The sequence below is a fragment of the Manis pentadactyla genome, chromosome 15 (genome assembly GCF_030020395.1).
Source record: "Manis pentadactyla isolate mManPen7 chromosome 15, mManPen7.hap1, whole genome shotgun sequence".
NCBI lineage: Eukaryota > Metazoa > Chordata > Mammalia > Pholidota > Manidae > Manis > Manis pentadactyla.
The window spans coordinates 79,803,969-79,828,298 of NC_080033.1; the positions used below are offsets into that span (position 1 = coordinate 79,803,969).

A 24,330-nucleotide genomic window follows, 5' to 3' on the forward strand; every position below is an offset into this window, starting at 1 on the left:
GACAAACTTGACTGACAGCCCTCCTTGAGGAACTCCCAGAAAACGTATTGCAGCAACTGAAGAATCCAGATGTAGAACCCAGGAAGCAGGAAGCTGAGCCCAGCAGCTGCAGGAAGACAGCTGTGCAGCACACGCGGAGAAGCCAAGGCAGCTGGAGCAGGTGTGGGGGCCGTGGGAGGCTGGCAGGACCACCCACAACCCAAGAGGCCCGCCAGGTGGAGGAAGACTTGGGCACACAAGACAAGTTTTCCTCTGGGGAAAGTGAAAAACTGCGTCACAGGACCCCACGTGGCTTAGTCTGCATCAGACACACCCCACGGTGGGCCGCTGTGGGATGAGGGCCCTGGGGGAGTGGCAGGGCAGGCAGGGAGGCCCCGGGTAACACGCACTGCGGGAAACCACTGTCCTCTGGACTGAGATGCAGTGGCGCAGGGCACAGAGCCGTCTGCAGTGCCATCCCTGACCTTCCGGCAGGCCCGGCAGGCGAGCCGTTCACTCCGTTACAGATCCTCAGGTGTCGCCGCTTTCGGCTGGGCCAGCCACAGAGCTGTGTTACCCCCCTTATCTTCCCTTTGTGTCTTCAGGCTGTCTTTGCTTAAATTATTGGTTGGCTAAGGAGCAACCTGGATTCCAATTTGATCCTCAGTATTGTAGGTAGCTGACTCTTCCATCGAAAGCATGTGAACACTACTTTGGAATCAACATGGACTTTATGGGTGCCTTTCTGGTCCCTGCTTTCTCCAGGCCCTCCTTCAGGACGTTCCCGGCTTACACAGTCAGACCACGTTCACGTGCAACAGAAGGTAGGATCTGACCATCTTCCTTTTTGGGGAACGTTTTCATTTTTCCATTTGAACACAGATGTCATACTTCTATATGCAGAATCTACATAACATCCTATGGAATGCAACCATCACAGCAAAATCCCGCAGAGCCACAAACACAAGCATGAGAGCTGCTGCTAGCCTGGGGCCCAGGCTCCAGGCCGTGTCCCCTCATTCATGTCTGAAGCGCCATGGAACGCCCTGTGGGACAGCAGGCATCTGGCATTGCTGCAGGGCTGTCCGCTTGGTCACTCACGTAGCTGCCCATCCCCTCTACACTGTGGTAAGAGTGTAGCACGGCCACCCTCTTCGAGCATTGCTGGGTCCCTCCAGCACAAATATTAGACAAATTTGTTGAATGCACTTTTTAGGTGCCTGACCTGAGATTCTGAATTGAAGACAGATTTTTTCTTAAATTGTTTTTATTTCCAAGTGCACTAAAAAGTCAGAGGCATGTTTAAGATAAAGCTAAGGAAAACAATGTGCATCAACACAGTGAAATGTTAAATGGGGACAGAGGGCACAACTGGTGAGAGCCTGGTACAGGACAGACTGTCACAGGCGAGCCCGAACCACAGCCAAGAGGGGCCGGTCAGCTCTGAAAACACACACGATTCATTAAGCACTAGGCCACTTTATAAATTGAGAACTGTCAACTGGCGACTTTATTTCATATAAAAATTACATTGAGAGAGGAGGTTGAAGTCAAGAGGTGGATTCGCACACACTCGCCAAGTCTCACAGGGTTCAACCACTTCAGTAATTTTCTAAATTGATAAACAGGATATACATATTAAAAGCCTCATATAGAAGCCCAATACACATGTCCAACCCAGACAAGATGTGCAAATGAATATGCAAAACAATCTCTGGGAATTCCCCGCCTCCTGACCCCCCACTCCTCTTCCCTCTGGCTGTGACACATCCCATTGCCGGACAGCGCACGCATTTCTGCAGGGACTCAGTCCGTCTCAAAAGCATCCTGCGGCTTTGTCCACTTGGCTCTGAGTGTGTCCCAGCAGGTCCCTTTGTGGTTCTGATCAGCAGCAGTAGAAGCCCTGATTAGGACAGGGCGCAGGTTAATTAAACACAGAAACAAAATGGCTCACAGATGAATGGAAAGGCGTAAAGACCAGGAGGGAAACGCCGGCTCTGCTCGGCATGGGAGGCAGGCGTAAAGGAGACCCCCAGACCGTCGCAGGCTGCTTCCTCGTGAGTCCCACAAAGCGTGTGCAGACCAGGCAAGTTAAGGCGAGTCCCCGAGGAGGGAGCTGTTTGTGTTCTGGCATAATTTTAAGCTCTGTACCAAGGGCCCTATTTCTCATTTGTGACATGGTAGAGAAACAAACATAAATGATAAGAACAACAAAAATCAAGCCATTGCCACCCTGAATATTCTCTGCAAGTGAGGCATGGAGCCCGGGGCTTGCTGCCTGGGAGTCCTCACCTCAGTGCCACCAGAGGCCAACACCTATCGCTCCTGACGTTACACTGCTGCTGTGCCCGCCCTTCCTGGCACACCCACGCACCAGGCTGCACAGAGCGGCAGGCCATCACCAGACTTTGCTCCTCTCTTACTGAGGTGCTGTTTATACGCTGCTAATTTGGCTGGAACAAAAAGTCACTTCCAAGGACCTCATGCACTCCTGATTTTAAAAATAAACTCAAAACAGGAGGCAATAGAGGACCACAGGGGAATGACTGTTCTTTGGACGAAGACCCTCTCCCACATGCAATACATTCATTCATGGTCACCCCGCATGGGGGCTGCCGCAGCCCTCCTTGTCCCTGAAATGTTGGCTTCTGGAAAGAGCTAGTTGGCTGCACACAGCCACCCCACATTACAGCGCCTAGACACACTGCCGATTTTAACACTGTGCACACACACATGCACGCACGCACAGAATTGCCGTGAGGGTGGATGAAGCCCCCTGTGTGCTGAGGGTGCCCCCAACACTGCCTTCTGCCCGGTGCACGGGTCCCCTGCAAATTCATGCAACGTGTCAGAGCCACCCAGAGCAGAATCATGTGTATGCAAACACCCCTCCCTCATCAGGAGGCACTAAGAACCAGGGTCAACAGACGCCCAGAAACCACCAGTCCAGGAATTCCTGCTCCCTGGCTTAGCTTTTTTCTTCATGACTGAAAAGCAGCTCAGCACACAGGAGTTGAATAGCCCGTGTGACTCCCACACAACTTCTTAGAAAATGCACAGTATTCCTAACAAGCTCCTAACTGTGCAGGAAGATAGTGACATTTGGCTTCTTCATGTGGCCACATACCTCTTGTTAGTTGTACAGATGAAAACTGGGCAGAGCATCGTCCAGCTGCCAACATGGAGGATGTGCAACTGTGACTACGAACCGTGCCTGCTGCCACGGCTGCTCTGTGTAGGTTCCATTTGCCCTACTGGTCACAGATGAGCTGGTGGTGCCCTTTCAGACCCCAGATAAATAATTTAAGTCTGTTGATAGGTTCCAGCATGACGAGAGGCCTCAGACAGAGAGCTCCGGGCCTCCTTTCCTAGGTCTTGTTTGCAGCCGCCTAAATCGGAAGCCGACAAAGGGGTTCATCCAGAGGAGCGAGGGGGGGCCCCCGAAGACAGACTTCATTCCTTCCCACCGCAGCCTCCGCTCCCATGTTGGTTTCTCACTTTTCAGTCTCTCGATCTCCTGGAAGCAGAGAGAAAAGTGGATGGCAGACAGACACATGTCAGACAGAAAATGCCAGACAGATACAGGTCAGGCCCAGTTAAAAACAGGAGAAGACCGAGCTTGAGAATCTGGATCATTTGAGAAGCGGGGGTTCAGGGGAAGTGCGGGCCGCTGGTGGTCGGCAGAGTAAACGCTCCTTCCCCCCCCTGCCCTCCAGCCTCCCCGAGCACAGCTGTCTGGCCAGACCAACATCTGGAACAGTGGGCAGCAGGCGGGCAGGGGGAGCTGGTCTTCTGGGCCAGGGCTCCAACCTTTTTGTCATTTACTACAAACACTTATGGAGCGCTTACTTAGACCTAGTTCAAAGGCATGAAGGTGATCGATTCCCTGCAACTCACTAAGCTGCTCCGGGGGGCTTGGTCTCCTAGAAACTGGGAGTTTGCCGGGCTCTTATCTGCCAGGCTCTATCTGTCTGGCTCTGTTGACTCAAATCAAGCTATTGACTCAAATGCGTACTTGAAGTACGCATTGCGCATAATGACAGGAATGACATACAGTGAACCTGCCAGAGCTTAAGGGCCTAATTAATCTCCTAAGTTAATACACAAGCACCCGTTGTTGACACTAGCATTTCCCATTTACTCTAGCTTTGGCCAAATACTAAGCAGACACAGCAGACAAGAAAACATACCGTTTCGTCATTGCATATTGAGTGGATTTGGGTGCCAAACATAACTGCAGTGAAAGTGAAAAACAGAAGACCCTCAAGGCACAGGAAGATCAACAAGATTACAGTTATTGGAGGTGAAAAGTCACTGCATTCTGTGAACAAGAGAAAGTTGGTTGTGACTGGACGTCAGAGCGTAACAAATATCCCAAGGTGTAGATGTCACAGTGCGTAGCTCACAGAGGAACCCTCCCGGGGCAGCCCTGGGCCAGCTTTGATTTTGTGAATAGGCACATTCATTCACCACTCAAGGGTGGAGGTGGTCAGCACCTCCAAGCAAAACTCCACACCACCATCTCCTAGCCTGCACTTCCAAAAGAGTCTGTATCACCTAATGTTTCTATTAAGTCTGCAGCTGTGTATCAAACTGTTGATTAAAATGCAACTAGAGCCAGGAAAGAAGAGAGGAACATGTACCTCCACGTTCCAGGGCTGGGTCGAATCAGTCTGCCCTGTCTGCTTATCAGGGCTGGAAATTAATGCCTACTTGAGATACACCTGCTAGCGTTTATGCGTATTTAGTATTGTGAGGACCGCTTTGTGTGGTGCCTGGCTGCCCAACCAGAAAACAAATGCAAGGCTTGGCAGGAGCAATATTAATTCCCACCAAGCCTCCAAAGTCTTACAACTAGTAGAAAGTATTGATTAAGGAAGAACAATTATATATGACTTTGTTACACTAGCAAAGTGGCAGTGTTAAAGCTCATCCATAATCTTTTCTGAAAACATCCAATTAATTCCTAAAATTGAGGATTTCCTTCAAAATTAGAAAATCAATTCTTCCTTTACAGCTTTCCCTTTTTCACCTGACAGCAAGCACTTCTAGGAAAGACACACCACCCAAGCTTACCGGTCCACTGCCCTCGGACACAGGAAATGAACTGGAGTCCACAGAGAATCAGGGCGTGGACTGAAGACAGGGCTATGTACATCTGGAACAGGGAGAAGGCGGTGAGCGGACACGCATTTCCAGGACCTAAGCCACTGAAATTTATGTCTGCTCCTCCACTTCGTTTGCCAGTGAAAATCAGTGAGGAAAGGATTCAGTCATACAGTTGATACCTGCTTACCCAAGATCACACTGGGCCAGGTGAAAAAATTTACAGGAAAACATGCAGGAGGAAAATAAATTCCCACACCCTTCAGCAAGATCCTATCAGCCGCTGTGGTTCAAGGCATCAGAGAGAAGTAAACCTCAGAGAAACACTGAAAGTAACAGGAGCTACATACACTCCTCTGCTGGACCCTTCCTAGGAATGACAGCACTGGTTTATAATGGGAGCCCAGGAGAGGTGGGAGAACCTGTTCTGGCACCAGAATAAAGTTACCTGCCCCAGGCAAGACTCTAGCTAAAGGCCTCAGAGCTCAGCAGATGGGACCATACGAGGGTTTTACTCACAGTGAAGAGCACAAAAAACCTCTGGTTCCTCTCTCCCACACAGTTGTTCACCCATGGGCAGTGATGGTCCATTTTCCGAATACATCTCTTGCAAATACTGAAAAGGAGGGGTTTGATGTCGGTACTCCACGTGCGAAGGAAAGCACCCCCTGCCCGGGGGGCCTGTGCCGGGCCTCCGGCTGGGAAGGGCGCTACCTGCAGTGGTGGGCGCGCTCCGGCTTGATGCAGCAGCACTTGGGGCACTTGTAGACCACCTCTCCCGGCTTCAGCTGCAAGCTCTCCATGTACTCTTTAGTGGCGTTTCCTTTTGGTACTGCGCCCTACAGTTTGATAACAATGCATTTGGGTTGAGTACAAAGGTGAAAAAAAGCCAATAAATGTGGGAATTCGCCTTAGATTTTAGGTATCATAACATAATTTGTAACGCTGTGATTGCCACAAATATTTTATATGATACATGCCTGTGTTACTCAGGCAGGACCAGAAGGTTTATTTTCCATGGCAAATACCACATGCCTTAAAATGAACTCAAAATAAATACCTTATTCATAAACTGGTAAATCACCTGAGTTTCTCCACCTTAACGCAGGTCACCCGCAAGGCAAGGCCCGTTTTTTAAGCGTTCCAACTCCAGGGCAGCTGACCGTCCCCAAAGGTGCCAGTCCATCCTGCCACCGCCCTCTCTCCCTTTCCCCCCACTGATGGGCATGTCTGCCAGGTGCTGCACCATTTCCTATCACTGCAGCGGGGCAATGCTAAACAATCTCAGAAAGTTCTTTCATGCAGGTTGTTAGAGCTGGGCACATCAGTCTCTGCCAACCCAATCAAGAGCACCCCCATCCAGACCTGGGAAGTGTGGCCCTCGCACCTGAGCCGGGTGTCTGGCAGGCGCTGCCAGGCAGTGCCAGTTAAGAGAGGACAGCCCAGGGCACCGGTGGGCTGCCTCTGAGGGCTGCACCCTTGGAGGCCAGTAGGAAAGTGAGGCTGAGCTGGCTGCAGCAGTGGACCCAGGCAATGACAGCCACGCTTTGGAAGGTCGTTCTGGGAGTTGTGGCTGCGACTAGAGTGGCCTGGGAAGGCGTTCTACGGTCTCCCCGTCGCGAACAAGGCCTCCGTCCATCTCCTAGCTGGAGGCCCTTTGTGTAGAAGGAGCCCACCGCGCACTTGAGCGGTGCTCAGGTGCAGGGGTAACAGAGCACCAGCAGGTGGCAGGTAGGAGCCAACAACCCCAGGAGATGCAAGGGGATGGGGGGCAGGAGACTGCTGGGGGCCAGAGCCAGAGGTCTGAACCTCTGTGTAATGAGGGCAGAATCCAACTTTGAACGAGCCCAGGAGGCGAGTGCCCAGGCTGGAGACTGAGTACGCTGCTCCGGGCCCACAGGGGGCTCCCCAGAAGTGGGGACAGGAGGCGCCGTGGGCGGAACGTGAATGTCCACGCCCACCTCCCCTGCAGCTCCCTTCCCTCCGAGCCAGGACCAAGCTCCCTCACTGTCCCAACACGGGGACGTTTTCTGCTCAAGATCCTAGCATTTCCTAACACTCAAACTGTCTGCTTTAAAAAGGTAAAAAAGTTAAGGGTTTAAAATATTTCGTTTTTGAAAACTTAAATCAGATTGTTAGGTAAAACATTTTACTTAATTTACATACCACAATTTGCAGTCTTTAATCAAGTCTCCTCTACCAATCCAGGAGTCTCAGTGCTGGAACAGTTTTTTAAGTCCTGTCATGTATACACACTCCTGATGACAGTTTAACGCTACACATTTCCACAAGAGGAAATGAGCCAGATTTTGAAACTTTAATTTTTTATGAGACACATGTGCTTTTCCACAGTACATAGATAAAATAGACTTCTTGAAAGCAGAACACCCTACACTAGCCATTTTTTAAGAGCTCTCTTAGGACTGTTTACGGAGGAAAGAAGCATCTCTCAAAGGGGTAGCCAATCAAACATCAGGTGATACTTAAGGGGCCTGCGTGGGGTCACAGCAGTGGTGACCTGCTCTGATCCAGAGTCTGCCTTGGTGTGTCACCCAGCAGACACCAAGCAGGAGGGCTGGCACCACAGCCACCTTGTTGGCACCACAGACCCTGCCCGGCCACACCTGGAGCAGAGTTGGGGGCCGCTCCCTCGGTACCAGTGGCGCCTCTCCATTCCCGCAGAAGACGCTGCAGAGCTCAGGCACATTCCTCATGCTCACATTCCTACTTTAACCATTTTCAGGGACTGTTCTTCTCAAAATGTGCCTTGTGTGTCTCATACCCATGTCCCCAGGACGTGGTCCCCAGCCCAAGGCCACAGCCATGCCCTCGAGCTCCTTCCTACCTGCAAATGGTGCACAGCGCTCCCCTCCTGAAGCGTGTTCTGGCGGCCTTCTGATTTCCTGCTGCCTCTCCTGGAGCCTGATCTCTCGTGCCCCCCACACCCACCTCTCACATGCCTCGGAGGAGGAAAGTGCTCTCAACCCCTCCACGCGGCCAGGGAGGTCATGCCTTGCAGAGCACACTTTTCTTTCATCTCTTCCCCCGTGTCTTCCCATCTTGTCCCCCGACTCACATCCAGAATGTCACATCTTCTGGGTCCCCGGGACCTGACCAAGGGCTGGCTAAGGAGACCTCCCCTAGATCTACCTACTAATTTATGGGAACACGGTACAAGGAGTGTCAGGACACACAGGAGTGCAAGCTGAACACTGAAGCTACAACAAGGAACTGTGTTTCTCCAAATACCAAAATCTCAAGAGAAAAAGAGACCACAGAGGTTGAGACATGTCAGACAACCAGAGCACAGACCTCACTTGGATCCTGATTCCAAAACAGAAGAATGTAAAGGCCCATGACAGCCAGGAGCCCTGAGCTCTACCCGGACAGGCAGCGAGGGGCTACCACTCAGTCACTGCACGCCAGCCACTGGGATCGCGGCTGTGCTTTATTCAGACAGAGCCCTTTAAAGATGCACACAGGCGTTTGCAAAGAGTTACTGTGTCTGCAGTACACTTCCAAGCGCTCTGGAGGGGGAGCAGGCGGAGCAGGTGGGGTGTCTGACGCAAGGCTGCCCAGGAGACAGTCGCTGGGTTCCTAACAGTTCTCTCTCTACTTCTGTGTACACTTGAAATGGGCTCTAAGAAAGTAACAAATAGGCTCTGGTAGCAGACAAATCTTGTGCAAATCCCAGCTCTGGTTCTTCTGGCTTGGGGGAAGGAAAGACGCCGGGGCAGAACCCAGGGCCCCACAACAGGCTCCCTTCCTCAGCGCACGCCATGTGTCTGCTGAGAAGGCTGATGCTCCTAAAACAAGGCTGGGGGTCCAGGGCAGGCTTTGGGTGAGGGTCTGTGGGCCCTGGGGTGGGCAGCCTTTCTCAGGCACTTGTCCTTCCTCACTGTTGCCCAGAGTTCAGCTTGGTGGCGTCCCCTCTCCCAACACTGGGGCTCGCTGCCTTCCTGCCAGAGCTCTGACCCGCCCAGCGCTGCGGCCCTTCCGCCTTCCTGCTCCTCAAAGTACCCATGACTTTCCTCCACAAAAACACCAACCAGAGCCAATCCTGGCAAAGGCCGACTGGTCCCACTGGTTCAGTGAGAGCACATGACGTCCCAGAGGGGTCTCTGCCCTGCTCTGGGGGCATCATGGCTCTGGACTGGAGCTGGAAAGCCAGGTTGTGATCTGTGGTGAGAAAAGAGCAAACTCCTGCTGAGGGGACAAACCGGACACCCAACCCTGCCTGGCACAGAGTCTTCAGGGATGTGGTTGTTGACTTAACGCATTGAATTCCATCCCGCCTGTGGGGCTGCTGTGTCTCACAAGGTGGCAGGGGGAGCCAGGATGCTGTGGGAAGGACAGGCTGCCCAGGGCACAGCGGACGCCGAAGAGCCACCGCTCTCTGCCACTGGCCTCCCCTGCTAACGGAGCCCCAGCCGAGCCCCACAGCCTGCCGGGGGCCGGGCGCTTCCTGGCCCTGAGGCTCCTCGGTTCCATCGACACCGACTTCCAGTGGCTTCTGTGACTTGCCAGCCAAGTCCTAACATCTGGCCTGGCCAAACAGTGACACACAATGGACGAAGGACTTGAGTGGACATACCTCCACAGACAGATGGCCAATGAGCACACAAAAAGGGGCTCGACATTATGGGTCACTGGGGAGATGCAGATCAAAGCCACGGTGAGACACCCCTCCGCTGCCATTAGGATGGCCATGATCTAAGAGGCAGACAGGAGCATGGGGATGTGGGGAACATGGAGCCTTCACACTGCTGGTGGGAATGTAAAATGGCGCAGCCACTGCGGAAGTTCCTTAACAAGTTAATTCTAGACTTACCATGTGGCCCAGCAGGTCCACTGCTAGGTATACAGACAAAAGAAATGAACCACACATACACATAAAACCTTGTAAATGGATGTTCACGGCAGCATCATCCTCAAGAGCCAGAAAGAGGAAACCACCCAAAGGTCCATTGACTGATAGTGACCGTAAAGAACATGTCCGTCCACACAGTGGAATATCACTCAGCCACAGAAGGAACAGAGTCCTGACCCACAGTGCAGCGTGGATGAGCCTGGAAAACACGCTGCGTGAAAGACGCCAGACACACAAGGCCGCACGTGGTAGGGTTCCCCTCATTAAACGTCCAGAACAGGCAGATCCATAGAGAGCAGGCTGCAGGGTGCCCAGGGCTGGGGAGGGCAGGGCTGGGCAGCAATGGCTAAGGGGACACGAGTCCTTTCCAGGTCGACGAAATGTCTCCAAACGGACTGTGGTGTTGGCTGCACAGCTCTGAGTATACTAAAACCCGCTGGGCTGTACTCTAGGAGCACGAGCTTTGCGGCCCATGAATCAAATCTCAGTCGCAGCCGCTGACAGCCAACGCCCCCGCCCTCCCAGCGATCCCTGGAGCGAGGGGCGTCCCGCACACATTCACCCCACACGTTGCCTCCCCAGCTCTCGGCACTTCCTGGAAGTTTTGAGGCCTTTTCGTGGAGGCAGGGGGCGGTGCCAGGAGTTGGACTGCAGAGGTCAGCAACAGGGTTTGGTTTCCGGAGGGAGGCTTTGTGCGTAGCAGGAAACGAGAAGAAGGCCCTTTAGAAGCCTAAGGGGACATCAGAGTGGGTTTCGGTCACAGACTGCACAGCAGGGGATGCTACAAACCACCAGCAGACCCCACTTCTGAGTTTGTCCCCAAGGTGCTGTCCCCGCTGCCTGGCTGCCTGGCCCGTCATACTGTCCCACGCCTGAGAACACTCCTAGGCAGACAGGGCAACAGAGGGAACGGGGGAGGGCGAACCCCTGTGATGTGGACTCAGAGCCCCATTCTCGGGACCATCAGCATCAGTTTATTCTCAGAGTCCTAATCTTATTTATAAAAGGGTTGTACAGTGGATCCTTCAACAACACCGGTCTGAACTGCACAGGTCCACTTATACGTGGATCTTTTTCCAATAAATATAATGGAGAACTTTTTGAAGATTTGCAACAATTTGAAAAACCTTGATGACAAATCGCATAGCCTAATAAAATACCAAAAAAAAATTTAGATAAAGGTACATCATGAATGTATACAATGTATACATACTAATCTACTTTATTATTGACTACAATAAAATCAACAGGAGACTATGAGCAGTTAAGCTTTGGGGCAGTCAGGTCGTATGTAGATTCCCAGCTGCATGTGGGCCTGTGCCCCGACCCCCATGTCGTCCAAGGGCCACTGTACTACAGAACTTTAACTTCTTTGGAGGCAGCTTACCAACCACTGTGGGCCTGGCAGATTCTACTGCTCAAATCAGGAGCCTGTACCTGTGGCTGTGGCAGGAACCTTTCTAAGTGACGCTCCCCATGGGCTCTGACCCCTACAGTGCAGGTGGGACCTCTTCCCAGGGCCTGCAAGCTGCCCCAGCACCTTCTCCAGGCTCAGGGGCGAGTCGAATCCATGGTCTGAGGGAACTTCTGACTGAGCCCAGAGGATCTGTGCTGCTTCACCGAACCACACAGAGGAAGTCTCAAAACCTCAGAGAAGCAGCCTTACACCCAACGCAGAGGTTCTGAATCCAGGGGCCTCTGAGACCTCAGGAACCAAGGGCAGTTCACCATGTTAGATCTGGCCACCTTTATTCTCAGGGGCTTCATTCCCATCCGAAGATGAGCCCAATGCACTGCCCTCATTCACACGCACCAGTGTCAGTCTCCTGCTGTGCACTGTACCTGACCTCTGCTTTGCAATCGCATCCTCCAAAGTCACAACTCACCCCTGGTGGCACCAACTGGGGGTTCTCCCTCTCACTTCACAGAGAGACTGGTCCCTGCCCATCTGCCCGCCAGAATGAGATGTTGGCCTCAGACTTGAGCTGAGACAGAAAGACTAGGGAATTACAAAGCTAGAAAGAACTTGGAAATCATATCTAACCTTGAGCCCAAAGAAATTAGGTCAGTTGCTTATGGTCAAAAGACAACTGAAAAGATTAAAGTGGTGAAATCTACAACCTTGAACTCTCAGCCTGCAGTCTATTCTTTCGAGAAAAAACATTTAGGGGGGGTTTTAGAAATTATTCAGTACAATCTCTTCATTTGAATAAACAGCCCGGGAGGATATCTTCCATTAACATGCTGTGGTATAACTTCTATGTGACTGACATTTATTCCCAGTTAAGACTTGAAAAATGTTACAAGTCCGTACTCAGGAATCAATAAATTCCTGAGGCTCCAGGAGCGAATGGCCCTTCACCACATGGTCTGTGGGCCACATGAGAGCAAGCGCAATGGAAACCCTGGCGCCAGGGCGTACTCACAGGGTCGGTGAGCATGGTTCTCAGGTGGGACGACAGGGCCAGCACCGCTAAGCAGTTGAAGACAACGCCGTTGGCCACGGCGTACCAGAAGTCTTTGGAAGGCAGCAGCATGACAAACGTCACCACGAAGTCCGCATAGACGACGAGAAGCCAGGTCATGACGGCGCAGACCATCCCACAGCCGTCGCGGATGAACCAGACCCCGTCTGCCACGCCAGCCTCAGACGAGGAGGAGGACGAAGAGTCATAACTGTCATTTTCAGTCAGGAGAGGATGATGTTCGACGTCTCGGAGCCGGTGTCCTGATGACGGCATGATTTCCCTGACGCACCCTAGAGGGAGATTCAACACAGGCTCGCTCAACTGCCACCTTGCATGCGCCTGTTAGTTTGCCCCTGGCTGTCTCATAACGATAGTAGAAAAGAACACAAAATTTAGTTAAGATCTGAAGTTCTGTGTCTTTCACCCTTACTGTCTATGGCACAATAAACCCCAGAGTATAGGCCATGCCTAGATATATGCAAACCTTCACCACGGCTGGCCATAGCCAGAGGGGCAAAGGGGCAAAGACAGTGAGAACAAGCTGGGTGGAAACTGCAGCACGGCAGCTATCCACGCCAAGCCCTGGCACGCTGTCTGCCGAGGCCCACGGCTCACCAAGCGCTCTAGAGCAGACCGCTCAGCACGGCCCCACTGGCGCGACGAGAGTGAGGGATCAACGAACACCAGCAGACCTCGCTTTACTGGACTAGGCGGGTACTGCATTTTTCACAAAAGGAAGGCTTGTAGCGACCCTGCGTCCAGCCTAAATTTTTTTTGGCACCATTTTTCCAACAGAATTTGCTCACTTCGAGTCTGTGTTACATTTTGGTAATCCACACAGTATTTCAAACTTTTTCATTATTGCACTTGTTGCAGTGATCTATAGTCAGAGATTATGACTTCCTGAAAGCTCAGATAATAGTTAGCATTTTTAGTAATAAAGTATTTTTTAATTACAGTACAGGCATTGCTTTTTTAGACATAACGCCATTGCACACTTAACAGACTACAGTGTAGTGTAAGCATGTAACTTTTACATAACTGATTTACTGTGCTGGTCTGACGCTGAACCTGCGTAACTCCAAGGTGCGCCTATTTTGCCCTACTCGGTTCTACGCTGGCCCCAGACATCGGGCTTAGGGTTCCTACCTACTTTCCTCCATTTGATTCTCAGCTCACTCTCATTTCTCTCACATTTTAACCCTGATAACCTGTGACCACGTTTTTGTGGCAGGCTCTCATTCTCATCTTTGCCTTCTCCGACTGTACTGTTTCTGGAATGCCCTTCCTTGCTATTTTAATCTTTCAAGCTTCCTCTTTAATTCACACTTTGTTCAGCCATTTTCTTAACACCTTTCCCATATTTCCTAAAATTCCTATTATCTGAGAATGTACAGAGTCTGAAGAAACTAAAGAAACTTGCACTTTTTTCCCTGTAACCGCCTTGACTGTTTCCTTAAATGTATGCCCCTCTCTTCACCGTAACAGTAATTCCATGATAAATAAGGACAAGAGAGTCCTTATTTGACCCAAGAGAGTCAGAGTCACTTGGCCTCAGCATTCATGAGGGATAGAAAAATGCTAGGAGCATTTTATCAAATGACCCAAGTGCCTTCTCAGTGCAGGAGCCCAGACAAGTACTGGGGGAGATGGTGGCCTCCCCAAGGCTCCCCAGCGTGGAGGGGCAGTGGGGGGACAGTGGCCCTGCGGCTGGGCCTGCTGCAGCTGCTAACAGCAGCCTTCCACTCTGGGAGCGACCTTTCATTTTTTCTTAAATGCAGCTGGAACAGAGTCATGAAAACATTTAAGGAATGAATGAACTTGTTGATGAGAGGTCAAAATATTTTTCAGAAATCCCCCTCAACATAAAAATAATGACTGGTACATGAGAGAAATGAAATTGTTTCTACAGTCAGTGAAATAACCCTGTTCTTAGATTAGATAAGAAAAACTTTACATTTTTAAAAAGTGAAATAGGTGAAACTAAAGATAAAAAGAATTTGGGCAGATCTAACAGGCACTCTGTCAGTGAGCACGTGCCGCACCCTACGTCACCCAGACCTGCCTGCCCACCTCCCCCTGCAAACGCCTCGGCTGAGTATTCCTGTGTAAACCCCACTCGCCCTATGGGGCTTCAGTTTCTCTCTTCCAAGCAAGCCATCCTGAAGAGACAGTTCTCCTTCCCCTGAACACCACTCTGAAAAGGGTTTCTGAACATAAGATGTGAGTCTCTGGAGGGGGTGGTGGACACTGCTGCCGCCTGTAACGCCGGAAGGGCCTGGGTCTGTTGTCAGGGGGCCGAGACGGTAACTGGCAGTTTCTCTGCCTCCCCTGGGCCCTCAGGGCCGTGTGTAGGTCCCTGCAGCACACTCACTGCTCCACCCTGAGGAGCACCCGCAGTCTCCCCTCCCTGAGAGACTGCAGTCCCTCATGGGCAGGGTCCAGTCTTCCCTCCACGTTCCCCTCCCAGGCCTGCAGGCTGCTGTGCCCACAGCAAGCGCATGTTTGTTCACAGGCAAACGCAACATCTAGAAGCTGGTTCTGCTCTCCGGTCCAAATACTTTCCTAGTCATTTCCCCAGAAATGTCTTAGTGAATCATAACTGTACATCAGGCCTTAAGCTGAAGAACTCCCCCCAGAATCCCTTTCTGGTTTTATGGTTACCCCTCAGGCAGGACACTTTCTGTGTGACGCAGGCGTTCGCCGGCCAGCCTTAAGACGGTAAATTACACAGCCACGTGTCTGGGCCAGGCTAGCTTCTCGTCAGAGCGCATGGGGGCAGCCGAGTTCCTTCTGGAAGGCGGGACCCCGCAAGTCTTCTAAAGGCACACATGCTGAACACCTCGGCCAGTTCGGCTTCACCTTCCAGGTGGAGGTACTGGTGAGAGATGCCAGCGAGCAGGCTGCGGCCCTGTGGAGGTGCACCTGTGCTCATGCAGGAAGCCTAGCCACCTGGACACCACACCCTGGGTGTGGGGGGACGTGCCCAGACATGCGTGTTAGCCCGCTGATGCGTCATCTTATGTGCTTTAGAGCCAAATTTAGAAAACCCCCTAGAAGGCAATGGGAGAATAATCTGACATCGAAGGGCATTTTATCAAGAAAGCAACTGGTGCACAGGGCAGTTAGGTGGACAAATGCAGGTGTCTGTGACAGGCTGCTGAGCATCCTCTGCATCACCATACTTACACGTCGCAGATGCCAGAGGAAGGGTGGGGAGCAAGTGGGGAAACATACCCTTCCCACTGCACCGACCCCCTCTGGGAGCCAGGGCACGTGGCATGGCAATTTGCAGGGCAATGCCAAAATGGACAGGCTCATGGGCATAAGGGGCAGTCTCGTTTTATGCCAAATACACACTGCTATAGATTTCACACCTGGAAGGCCATTCTGAGGGGACCCGGACGCCCTTGGCATCGGCTGACGGTTGCACACGTCCTGGCATCATTCTTCTACTTTAATGGCCGACTTAATGGGACTTTGTCTACACTCCTGAACCTAAGTTGTTTCTGCTCATGTTAAAGAAGGTCCCCTTTCCCCAAACGCTACAAGCGACAAGATCCCCATTATTTACTTAAGGGACAACCATATGAGCAAAATCTCTCCATTATTTGCACTTGAGCGCTCTCCTCGCCCTGAGATACTTGCTAACGACTTCTTATTCCCTCAGAAACTCCTCCCCCAGAGGTCACTCTGCATTCAGGGTGGGCAGCAAGCAAACCAAAGACAACAGGTGCAAAGCAAGGTGCAGCTGCCGCCGCCTGGGCACAGTGAGCACAAGTCAGTGCCCGCTGTCAGCGGGCAGCAGTGAGCACACACCTAGGGCATCCCACTCTCACCTCACAGATTACTTCCAAACATTACTTGGACATTTTGCGCCTTTTCTTCAGGATCTTAATGTGCATACTGGCCTGTGTGACAGGATCTGAAAGAAAATAAAATCTGATTAGAAAAGTTATTTATTTTTATGACAAAGGTGTGTAATATTTCTTAGGATATGATTACTTTAAGGTATATAACCAACGTGACATTTTACACATAAGTTCCGTTACTTGGAATGATCCTTCACTAGGAAATCGTTGCTCCTCTGGGTTTTTCATTACTAGTAAACTAACTGACAATCATGAAAAGTAGGTAATGTATTTTAAATGTGTCCTTTTTATCCTCCTGCTAATTGGAGCCCTAGTGTTAAATAAAAATCTGTAAACCAAACCCCTTGGGAAAGATTTCTAGGGCTAATCCAGGCCAAATCTAGTCAGCCTGCATTTTAAAAGCCAACAGCTGTTTTACTGGCCACAGCAGAGCCATTACAGGGAAGATGGGGGACAGGGAGAGAGAGACACAGGCACACACCAGGAGGTGAGAGATGCTGGACGGAGAACAGGAGGAAGCAAGGTGCAGGAAGAGCCTGGAACCCAGTGAGGTCCACCTACTGGCGGATGAACCTCCCCGTCTGCATCTCCCATTGGGCGCCCAGGTCACTGGTAAGTGGGCGAGCAGATGCGGCCTCTCCAGAAGCACCTGTGTGGCCCGAGAGGAAAGGCCTAAAGCTACCAAGATGCGGGGGATCCCCAACAACGAGGTCACAGTCACTGCCAGGCCTGCTGACGACAAGCTGCCGGAGGACATCCTGCCAGGGACAGAGCGGCTTGGCACTGCTCATCCTTAAACATGGGCAGGCAGCCAATGGCCAGATGTTTGTTTCAAAGCCATCCTCACAGTCTTTATTTCTAGCATAAACCTGTCCATACGATTTTTTTAAGCTGTCTATTTTTTCCAGTCTTATTGAAATACAGTTGACAGACATCATGTATAAGTTTAAGGTGAACAACATCATGCTTTGACTAACATGTAAGTCAGATGTTCTGAAGAAAGCCCAGGGCAGGTCTCATGAAAGGCGGAGTCCCACAAACAGGGAAAAGGGAACTGAGAACAGGCAAAATGCACGGAGGAGAAAACAGAAGCAACGAGAGATAGTATCTGTGGAACAAAAGAGGAACATTTTGAGAACTTCCTAGTGATTAGAAAATAAGAATGATGGTAGAATTAGAAAAAATTTTTTAAGTAAGACTGGATGAGTGAGGAAATTTCCCTGAAAGCAGAACTAAATGGCAAAGAGAAAGACCTCAGAAGAGAAAATAAAATAGAATTAGAGGAGTGGCCCAGGAGGTTTGTCTTCCAAACACCAGGAGGCCTGCAAAGCGCCCCACCCCTGAATAACACTGCTGTTTTTATCTGATATCCTTCCAATAGATTGTTTTTCTGCTTAAGTGAACCCCCAGTTGGTATGTTTTTGAAACCAGAACACCAGGAGGCTGGCCAAGGAAGAGGGTGAAGGGCAGGGGCCTGGGGGGGATCATGAGGGGGCCAGGTAAGCTTCCTAGTTGCTGCCAACATATTCCAGTGTTCCTCCAGGACCCGCAAGCAGCTCACTGCTCCTGTCTCAAGTCTGCCAGGCCAGGGCCACCAGCGCCCACGGGGCTCCTCAGCGGGGGGCTCTCAGCACTCTCTCACCCCCACCCACCGGCCAACGGCTCCCTAGCGCATTTCCAGCTCTGAGTCCCTCCAGGACTTCTCAGGAGCGAGTGTGGCTCTGAATCCCATGCTGCTTAAACTAAAGGAGATGGCTTTTCAATATGGTATTTACACAAAGTAACTTTATTCAAACGTCTATGCCACAGCCAACAACTTTAAATGCCTGATAATATTTTGAAGAGTTTTCAAAGGAGCATAAATTAACAGTGTTTTAAAATAAAACCAGCTTTGCAAAATATAAGACTGCCAATCACAGACATCAGGTTTACAGTAGAATTTCAACAATGAGACCAAAGCCCCAGTTACTTTTTATAAATTTTAAAAAGGAACACGCACAGCAACCATTTCAGAAAGCCATCTGGCACTTTCTAAAAGTTAAACACGTACCCTGTGACTCCACAATTTCACTTCTAGGTATTTGCCCACGAAAAATGAATCAACATGTTGAAGACTGTCCACAGCAGCTTTATTCATCACAGGCCCCGAACCAGAAAGAACCCAAATACCCATCACTGGGAGACTGTTAAACAAACTATGGTATATTCACAAACAGGCACGCTTCTCAGCAAAAATGGGGGCAACAATTACAGATACATGCGACAACCCGGACGAACCTCACAAATGTTATGCTAAGAAACCAGACACGGAAGAGTGCGTACAGTACGAGTCCACCTACACGGCATCTCCACCAGGCAACACTGATATGTTTTGAAAGAAATGAGAACGGGCCTGAGCACAGGGCACGACTGAGAAGGGCCCTCCAGTAACTTCCCAGGGGATGGAAATGCCTCCTTCCTGACAGGAAAGTGGTTCCACAGGCAGATGCACCTTCAAAACAAAACTCAGACGAGCTGTTGAGAAGAACGAAATAATGAAACATACACGTAAAATGGTGCATTTCATTATATATATTAGTTATGTCTCAACAAAACAATGGGCAGGAGAAAACATAACCGGTGCAACTGTGTGCCAGGTACGTAAAAGGTAAAGAAAGGCCGAGGCCTGGGCAGCAGCTCCCCTGGGGGCCCGCCCAGAGCCCAGCCCGCCTCAGCTTGGCTTTCGTCAGCAGCTGCAGGCATGTGTCTTGCACCTTGCTCGCTTTCTTAGGTTTAACAGAAAACGTATTTTTCAAAAACAAATGGAAAACGAATAGGAAACAAAACCGGTGTTTCAAAATAAAACAATTGTTTTATTTTAAAAAGTTGTTAAAATAAGGAAACAGTGTTTTTTGGTGATCAGCTACCACACACACACACACACACACAAAACCTAGATGCAACGGTTTTTCATTAGGGCAATAACAAGACTGTCTGTGCTACATGTTTATATTCAAAGGCTGTTGAAATTCATCATGCATTGTTATGTATATACCCACCGAAGAGCTTTTAAAAGCAGAAATAAGCAAATCTCTGCTTCAGGTACAGAAGTACATGCAGCAAGCCATGGGAGATCTATTCATCAAGCATGGAGAGGGGGCCCCGGGATGCACAGCCACAGTTGCTCACAAACCAGCAGAGGCGGGAATCAGCGTTGTAAGTAATGTGCTAACGTCACCCCCAAATTAGGAGCACAGTGTCAGAGGGAGAGAAAAGCCAAAGCCCGCTGTGTCTGGAGGAACCAGAGAAGGGTCAGTAAGGACGGCAGCACGGCAGGTCCTGCTGACCAGGAGGGCGGTGTGAGAGGCGCAGAGGCAGGCAGGGCCTGGCGGCAAGGGAAATGTCCCCAAAGGGATAGACTGGGGACCGACGCAAAGTGCTCTGACCACCAAGCTAAGGATTCTGGGCTCAAGTGGCTGGAGTGGAAGGCACCACAACTTTGGCAAAAACAGATGTTTCAAAAAAAATAACTGGTAACAAAGGGCAACTAGAAACAAGGAGTTGGATGGGCAACCAGGGGGCTGCCGCCACCACGGGGGCGGAGATGATGGAGCCGGGGCTGGAGGGGCTCAGGGGCCTAAAGGAGAGCGAACAGTGACCAACAGGCCGCAATGGCGAGCACAGCACGGGACGGAGAGGGGCGGGGAGCACTCCTGCCCAGCGGCCCCGTCACAGACCTCGGGGCTGCTGAGCATCGGCGCGCTGGGATGCAGCTGGGGAATAAACAGGCAGTTCAGCCGCAGCTGGTTACCTGGCCTCCTCCAGCCCCAGCCCAGAGGTCACCGGGGAGAGGGAATGGGTTTGGCTGCCATGAGGCCGGGGACAGGCCAGTCGGGAACCCTGGAAAAGGAAGAAAGAGCCAGGAAGGAAGGCGAGAAGGGACAGGCAGGCAGTGAAAAGCAGGAAGGCTGGTGCCGTCCGCCGTGCCAGTGGAGGTGCCAGGGCAGGTCACGACCATCGCTGACCCTTTCCTAGCAGTTGCAGTGAAGTGCCAAGAGCTTGAAAGGCTGGGTGGTGAGAAAATTAAGGTAACAAATTTTTGTAAATGCAGCCAAGCGAATGCAGCAGCAGGAAGAGTGGAGGTGGTGTTTTTCGGTTTCCCCTCTCGTGTATTACCTCATTTAATGCTATAACACCCCTAAAAATGTACATGGGCGCCCCGGTTTACAGATGAGCCGCCTTGGACCCACAGGATTCAGGAACCCACCCCACGTCACTGCGGGTCCCTGCAACACCATGTCCGTCCCGCGCGCCATGTCTTGGTTTGGCCATGCCACACTCGCACAGAGGCCACGACAGCCCCAAAAGTGATTCAATGGAAACAGAATGAGTATATGCCTTGTTATGCCAATTAGCTTCAGACCAAAATAGGAGCTGAGAGGTCCTGCCATGCTTGCTCTCATTTTTCTTCTCATTTTCTTTATTGAATGTTTACTGTAACTACTGCCGGCTCACTGAAGCTTTCTGCCTTCAAAGAATGAGGGTCCCAGTGTGCAGCCTCAGAGGATGACCCTTCCTCCTCACGGGAGACCAGGAAACTGCGGGGCTGGGCCGGGCTACAGAGAACCCGGCTAATGCAATTCATGCCCATAACTTTTCTGAGCAGTTTAGGGAGGAGGCTGGGGGCTCAGGGAAGCTTAAGAAGAGCTGCTGAGATTGGAAAAGAGAGGCAGCTAAGAAAGGACCGAGACACCGCACTGCAGGCCCGGGCTGGGCAAGAACCCCCGTTTCTCCTCAAGTGATGGGAAGGCTAGCCTTTCCTACAAAAGCCCACCTGGCACCCCAAAGGCTTACACAGGGTCGGGGATTAGCAAAGATGGTATGATGGAAAACCAGGGCACCCAAGGCAAGAACTTGAGCTGAAATGATCAGCCACCAAGCACAGGACGAAGGGTGGAAGACCGATAAGCCAGGAGACGGAAATTTCAAGGGACAGGAGGTCCTGACCCTGAGGGCCAGATCTGGGGGAGGTGCGCAGGCAGCCAGGGCAGACTGTCTGGGAGAGCAGGGCCTAGGTTAAGAATTGAGGTGGTACCATCAGGAGAACGAGAAGATCTTGTGTGTGGCTGTGCACACAGATTGCTACCTGGACCGGGAGTGAAGGCGGAGGGTCCAGCACTTTTGCGAGGGGGTGTCCTGCAGCTGGCTGCTAAGTGAACCAGGACGGGGCCTGTGGTCGGGCAGGGAAGACTGCAGAGGGCCAGAATGCTCACTGAACTTGGTAAATGCAGAGTGGAGCATTCAGATGATCTACGACCGTGTATTTAGTGCAATTATATTCTTAAATGTTCCTTCCCTCCATTTGTAATCTTGAAAGACTTAGTTTGTGCTTTCAAACACTACCAGTAATGTATGTCATTTGGAACCACTATCTCCTTCTCAAATTACTGAATCTGAAGAACAGAATATTAACCTTTAAGAAAAAAAACAACAGAATTTAAGCTCCCTACGCCAAGTCCCAATAATATGCTGGCACGTTATCCCTGCTGTGAACTTCTTCAGCCTTTCTAGAAATGTCTTTTATTCCGTTCTGACCCACCTAAAATAGCACTTGACACTGCAGATAAAAACCCGGCAAACTGAGAAACAGGCCCACAGGGAGCCGTGCTACTGTCCTGAGAGAGGGGTGGGGGGGAGACGGCTGAGCTTCCCTCTCTGCCCCCCAGCCGCACCTCAGTCTCTCACGGGGCCTGTAAATGTTGGGGGCGCCCAGGCCTGGCTTTTCCCCCTTACCTACATGCTCTCCCTAAATAAGCCCATATGATCTCAGTCCCATGTAAAAATATATTTGTATTTGGGAAACTCCCAAACTAACCACGCACCAGAGTCCAGCCACCGGGCTGCTCCGCAACTCCCCTGTAGGAGGGTCAAGGCAGAAACACCCCCAACCCGGCAGTTATGTGCCTCCCCCTATCTCAACAGATGGGCCCACCATCTAGCTGCCAAGGTCAAAAACAGGATTTACCCTTCATTTAACTCTGTCCCCCACCTCTCCACATCTAACCCATCAGCAAGTCCTGTGGGGCACGTGTCCAAAACTGACCCAAATCTGACCCTCTTCCACCTCCCCAGCCAGCCAAGTCCAGGCCCCTGAGCCCTGCCCTGGGCAGTACTCGGAAGGCCTCCCAACTGGCGCTGTCTCTACACTCCCTGCCTCCACACGCGACCGTCCACTCCCCATCCAGCACCCAGAGAAAGTTTTTACCATTATCAATCACATCACGATGCTCCCTTACTCACAACCACATGACTGCCTCCGCGGTTGGAACAAACCCACAAACCTCGCTGTGGTCTGCAAAGCCCTCCCTGACCTGGCCTGCCGAGCTCGCTGTCCCCACACACCACGGCACACCACCCACTCTGCAAAGGTCTGCCCAGTGGCTGAGGGACAGAACCAGGAGCTGCCTGAGGAAGATGGGAAGGGGGGACATACAGCCCCCGGGGGCAGGGAAGGGTCCAAGAGGACACAGGGGTGGGCTCAGAGGTCTGGGAGCCTCAGAGAAAAAGAATAAGATATGTGGGAGGCCTAAGGGGGTGAAGAGAGAAAAGCCCACCCGAGTAAGGGTGTTTCCGGGGAATCTCAGGTGCCACCCAGAGTGTGCAGGGCAGATGGGGGGGCCCCAAGGCACATTTACACACAGACCAAAGGTTTCACTGTTACCCCTATTCCAGAACCACAGCCTGACTCCAAAAGTTAAATAGAGCAGCTATTTTTTAAAAATCCCAACAATATAACTAAACCCTCAGAATTCTAAATTCAGAAAACCTGAGTTCCAAACCTCTTTAAGGGTCCTGGTTCCAGGGAACAGGCTGGTGCATCCTAGCTGCTTCCCCTATATTCCTAAACAGGACTTGTTTAATACGAAATAAACTTCCGTAACATGAGACCCTCCCAAATCCGAAATACTGTGAACGGTGGACATAATATACTGAGCTCTCAGATGCAAGTTGATGACAATGTAAAATATTAGAAGATGAAAGGGAAGGCCAGTTACTGCCCATATACTGTCAGGAGCTTTATGTACATTAGTACATCGAATCCTGTCATCGCCCTAAAAGCCAGGCACTATTATTAGCTCATTTTAGGGATGAGAAAATGAAGCCCTAGAGCTGAAGTAACTTGCCCAAGTTCACAGCCAGTCAAGGGGGAGTCTGGACTCTTTTGACTCCAAAGCCCATGTCCTTCCACAAAAACACAATGCCTCCCACAACACTTGGTTTTAGAAAATGCATTCGGTGATGAGTAAGTTGAATTTGGAAAATATGAAACACTAAGAATTCAAAACATTTCAACAAAGCAATGCAACGACAAAAGCTTGTCTCAAGAGAAACTGGAAGCTTCTCCACCCTGACTTTCTCCTGCTCACTGGGTGTTGCCCATGAACTCTACACCCTTTCCCAGAATGAACCAAACCAGCAGCTTAACACAGAGCTGGCCTCCCCTTCAATGTACCGAGACCAATCCTCACACAACCAGCATTTCTTGCTCACCTTTTAACCCCTGGACACACACCTCCCAGTCCTCCCCCATTCCTACGTGCTTGATGGCACTGCCCTACTCCCCAACCCCACAGCCCAAGTTCAGGCACGCTCTGCCTGTGCCTCTCCTGAATCCTAATCTCCAGGATCACCAGGTTCCAACAACCCTCCCATGTGGCTGCAAGACTTAGCATCAAAATCACACTATGGGTCACGAAATCAGTCCAAAACCTTTTAGCCTTGCCCATGACATTCGAAGCTCCGCTGAATCTGGCTCCCCTACTATCCAGGCCATGCTCACCTCTCTCCTACACAGCGCTCATGCTTGTTTCCCTTGCCAGGCCCTTTCCCATCTTCTTCTGCACCTGCTGTGTCTCCAGTTAGATTCTCACTCTTTGCCCATCCAAGTTATTCATTGATCAAACGTTTACCAAGCAGCAACTACATACGAAGGCACCATAGGATAACATTAAGTGTTTTCAAAACCATAAGGTGCTGTACCCATATAAAGGCATTA

The 24,330-nt window shown here is 51.0% G+C and overlaps 1 protein-coding gene across 5 annotated transcripts in view; it reads right to left on the reverse strand.

The window, feature by feature from the left end:
* Positions 1-1,458: 1,458 nt before the first annotated feature.
* ZDHHC7 (zinc finger DHHC-type palmitoyltransferase 7) overlaps positions 1,459-24,330 on the reverse strand; it is a 29,882-nt gene continuing 7,010 nt past the window's right edge. For 4 of the 5 annotated variants that reach the window (XM_036924154.2, XM_036924155.2, XM_036924153.2 and 1 more), the window contains 7 exons: positions 16,263-16,348; positions 12,382-12,713; positions 5,800-5,924; positions 5,605-5,701; positions 5,056-5,137; positions 4,170-4,300; positions 1,459-3,496 (listed from right to left, as the gene is read on the reverse strand). In XM_036924154.2, the coding sequence (XP_036780049.1) occupies positions 3,320-3,496; positions 4,170-4,300; positions 5,056-5,137; positions 5,605-5,701; positions 5,800-5,924; positions 12,382-12,696 (927 nt within the window). In that variant the 5' untranslated portion in view covers positions 12,697-12,713; positions 16,263-16,348 and the 3' untranslated portion in view covers positions 1,459-3,319. The remainder of the gene's footprint in view (positions 3,497-4,169; positions 4,301-5,055; positions 5,138-5,604; positions 5,702-5,799; positions 5,925-12,381; positions 12,714-16,262; positions 16,349-24,330) is intronic. The other variant, XR_005032431.2, reaches the window with a different exon arrangement.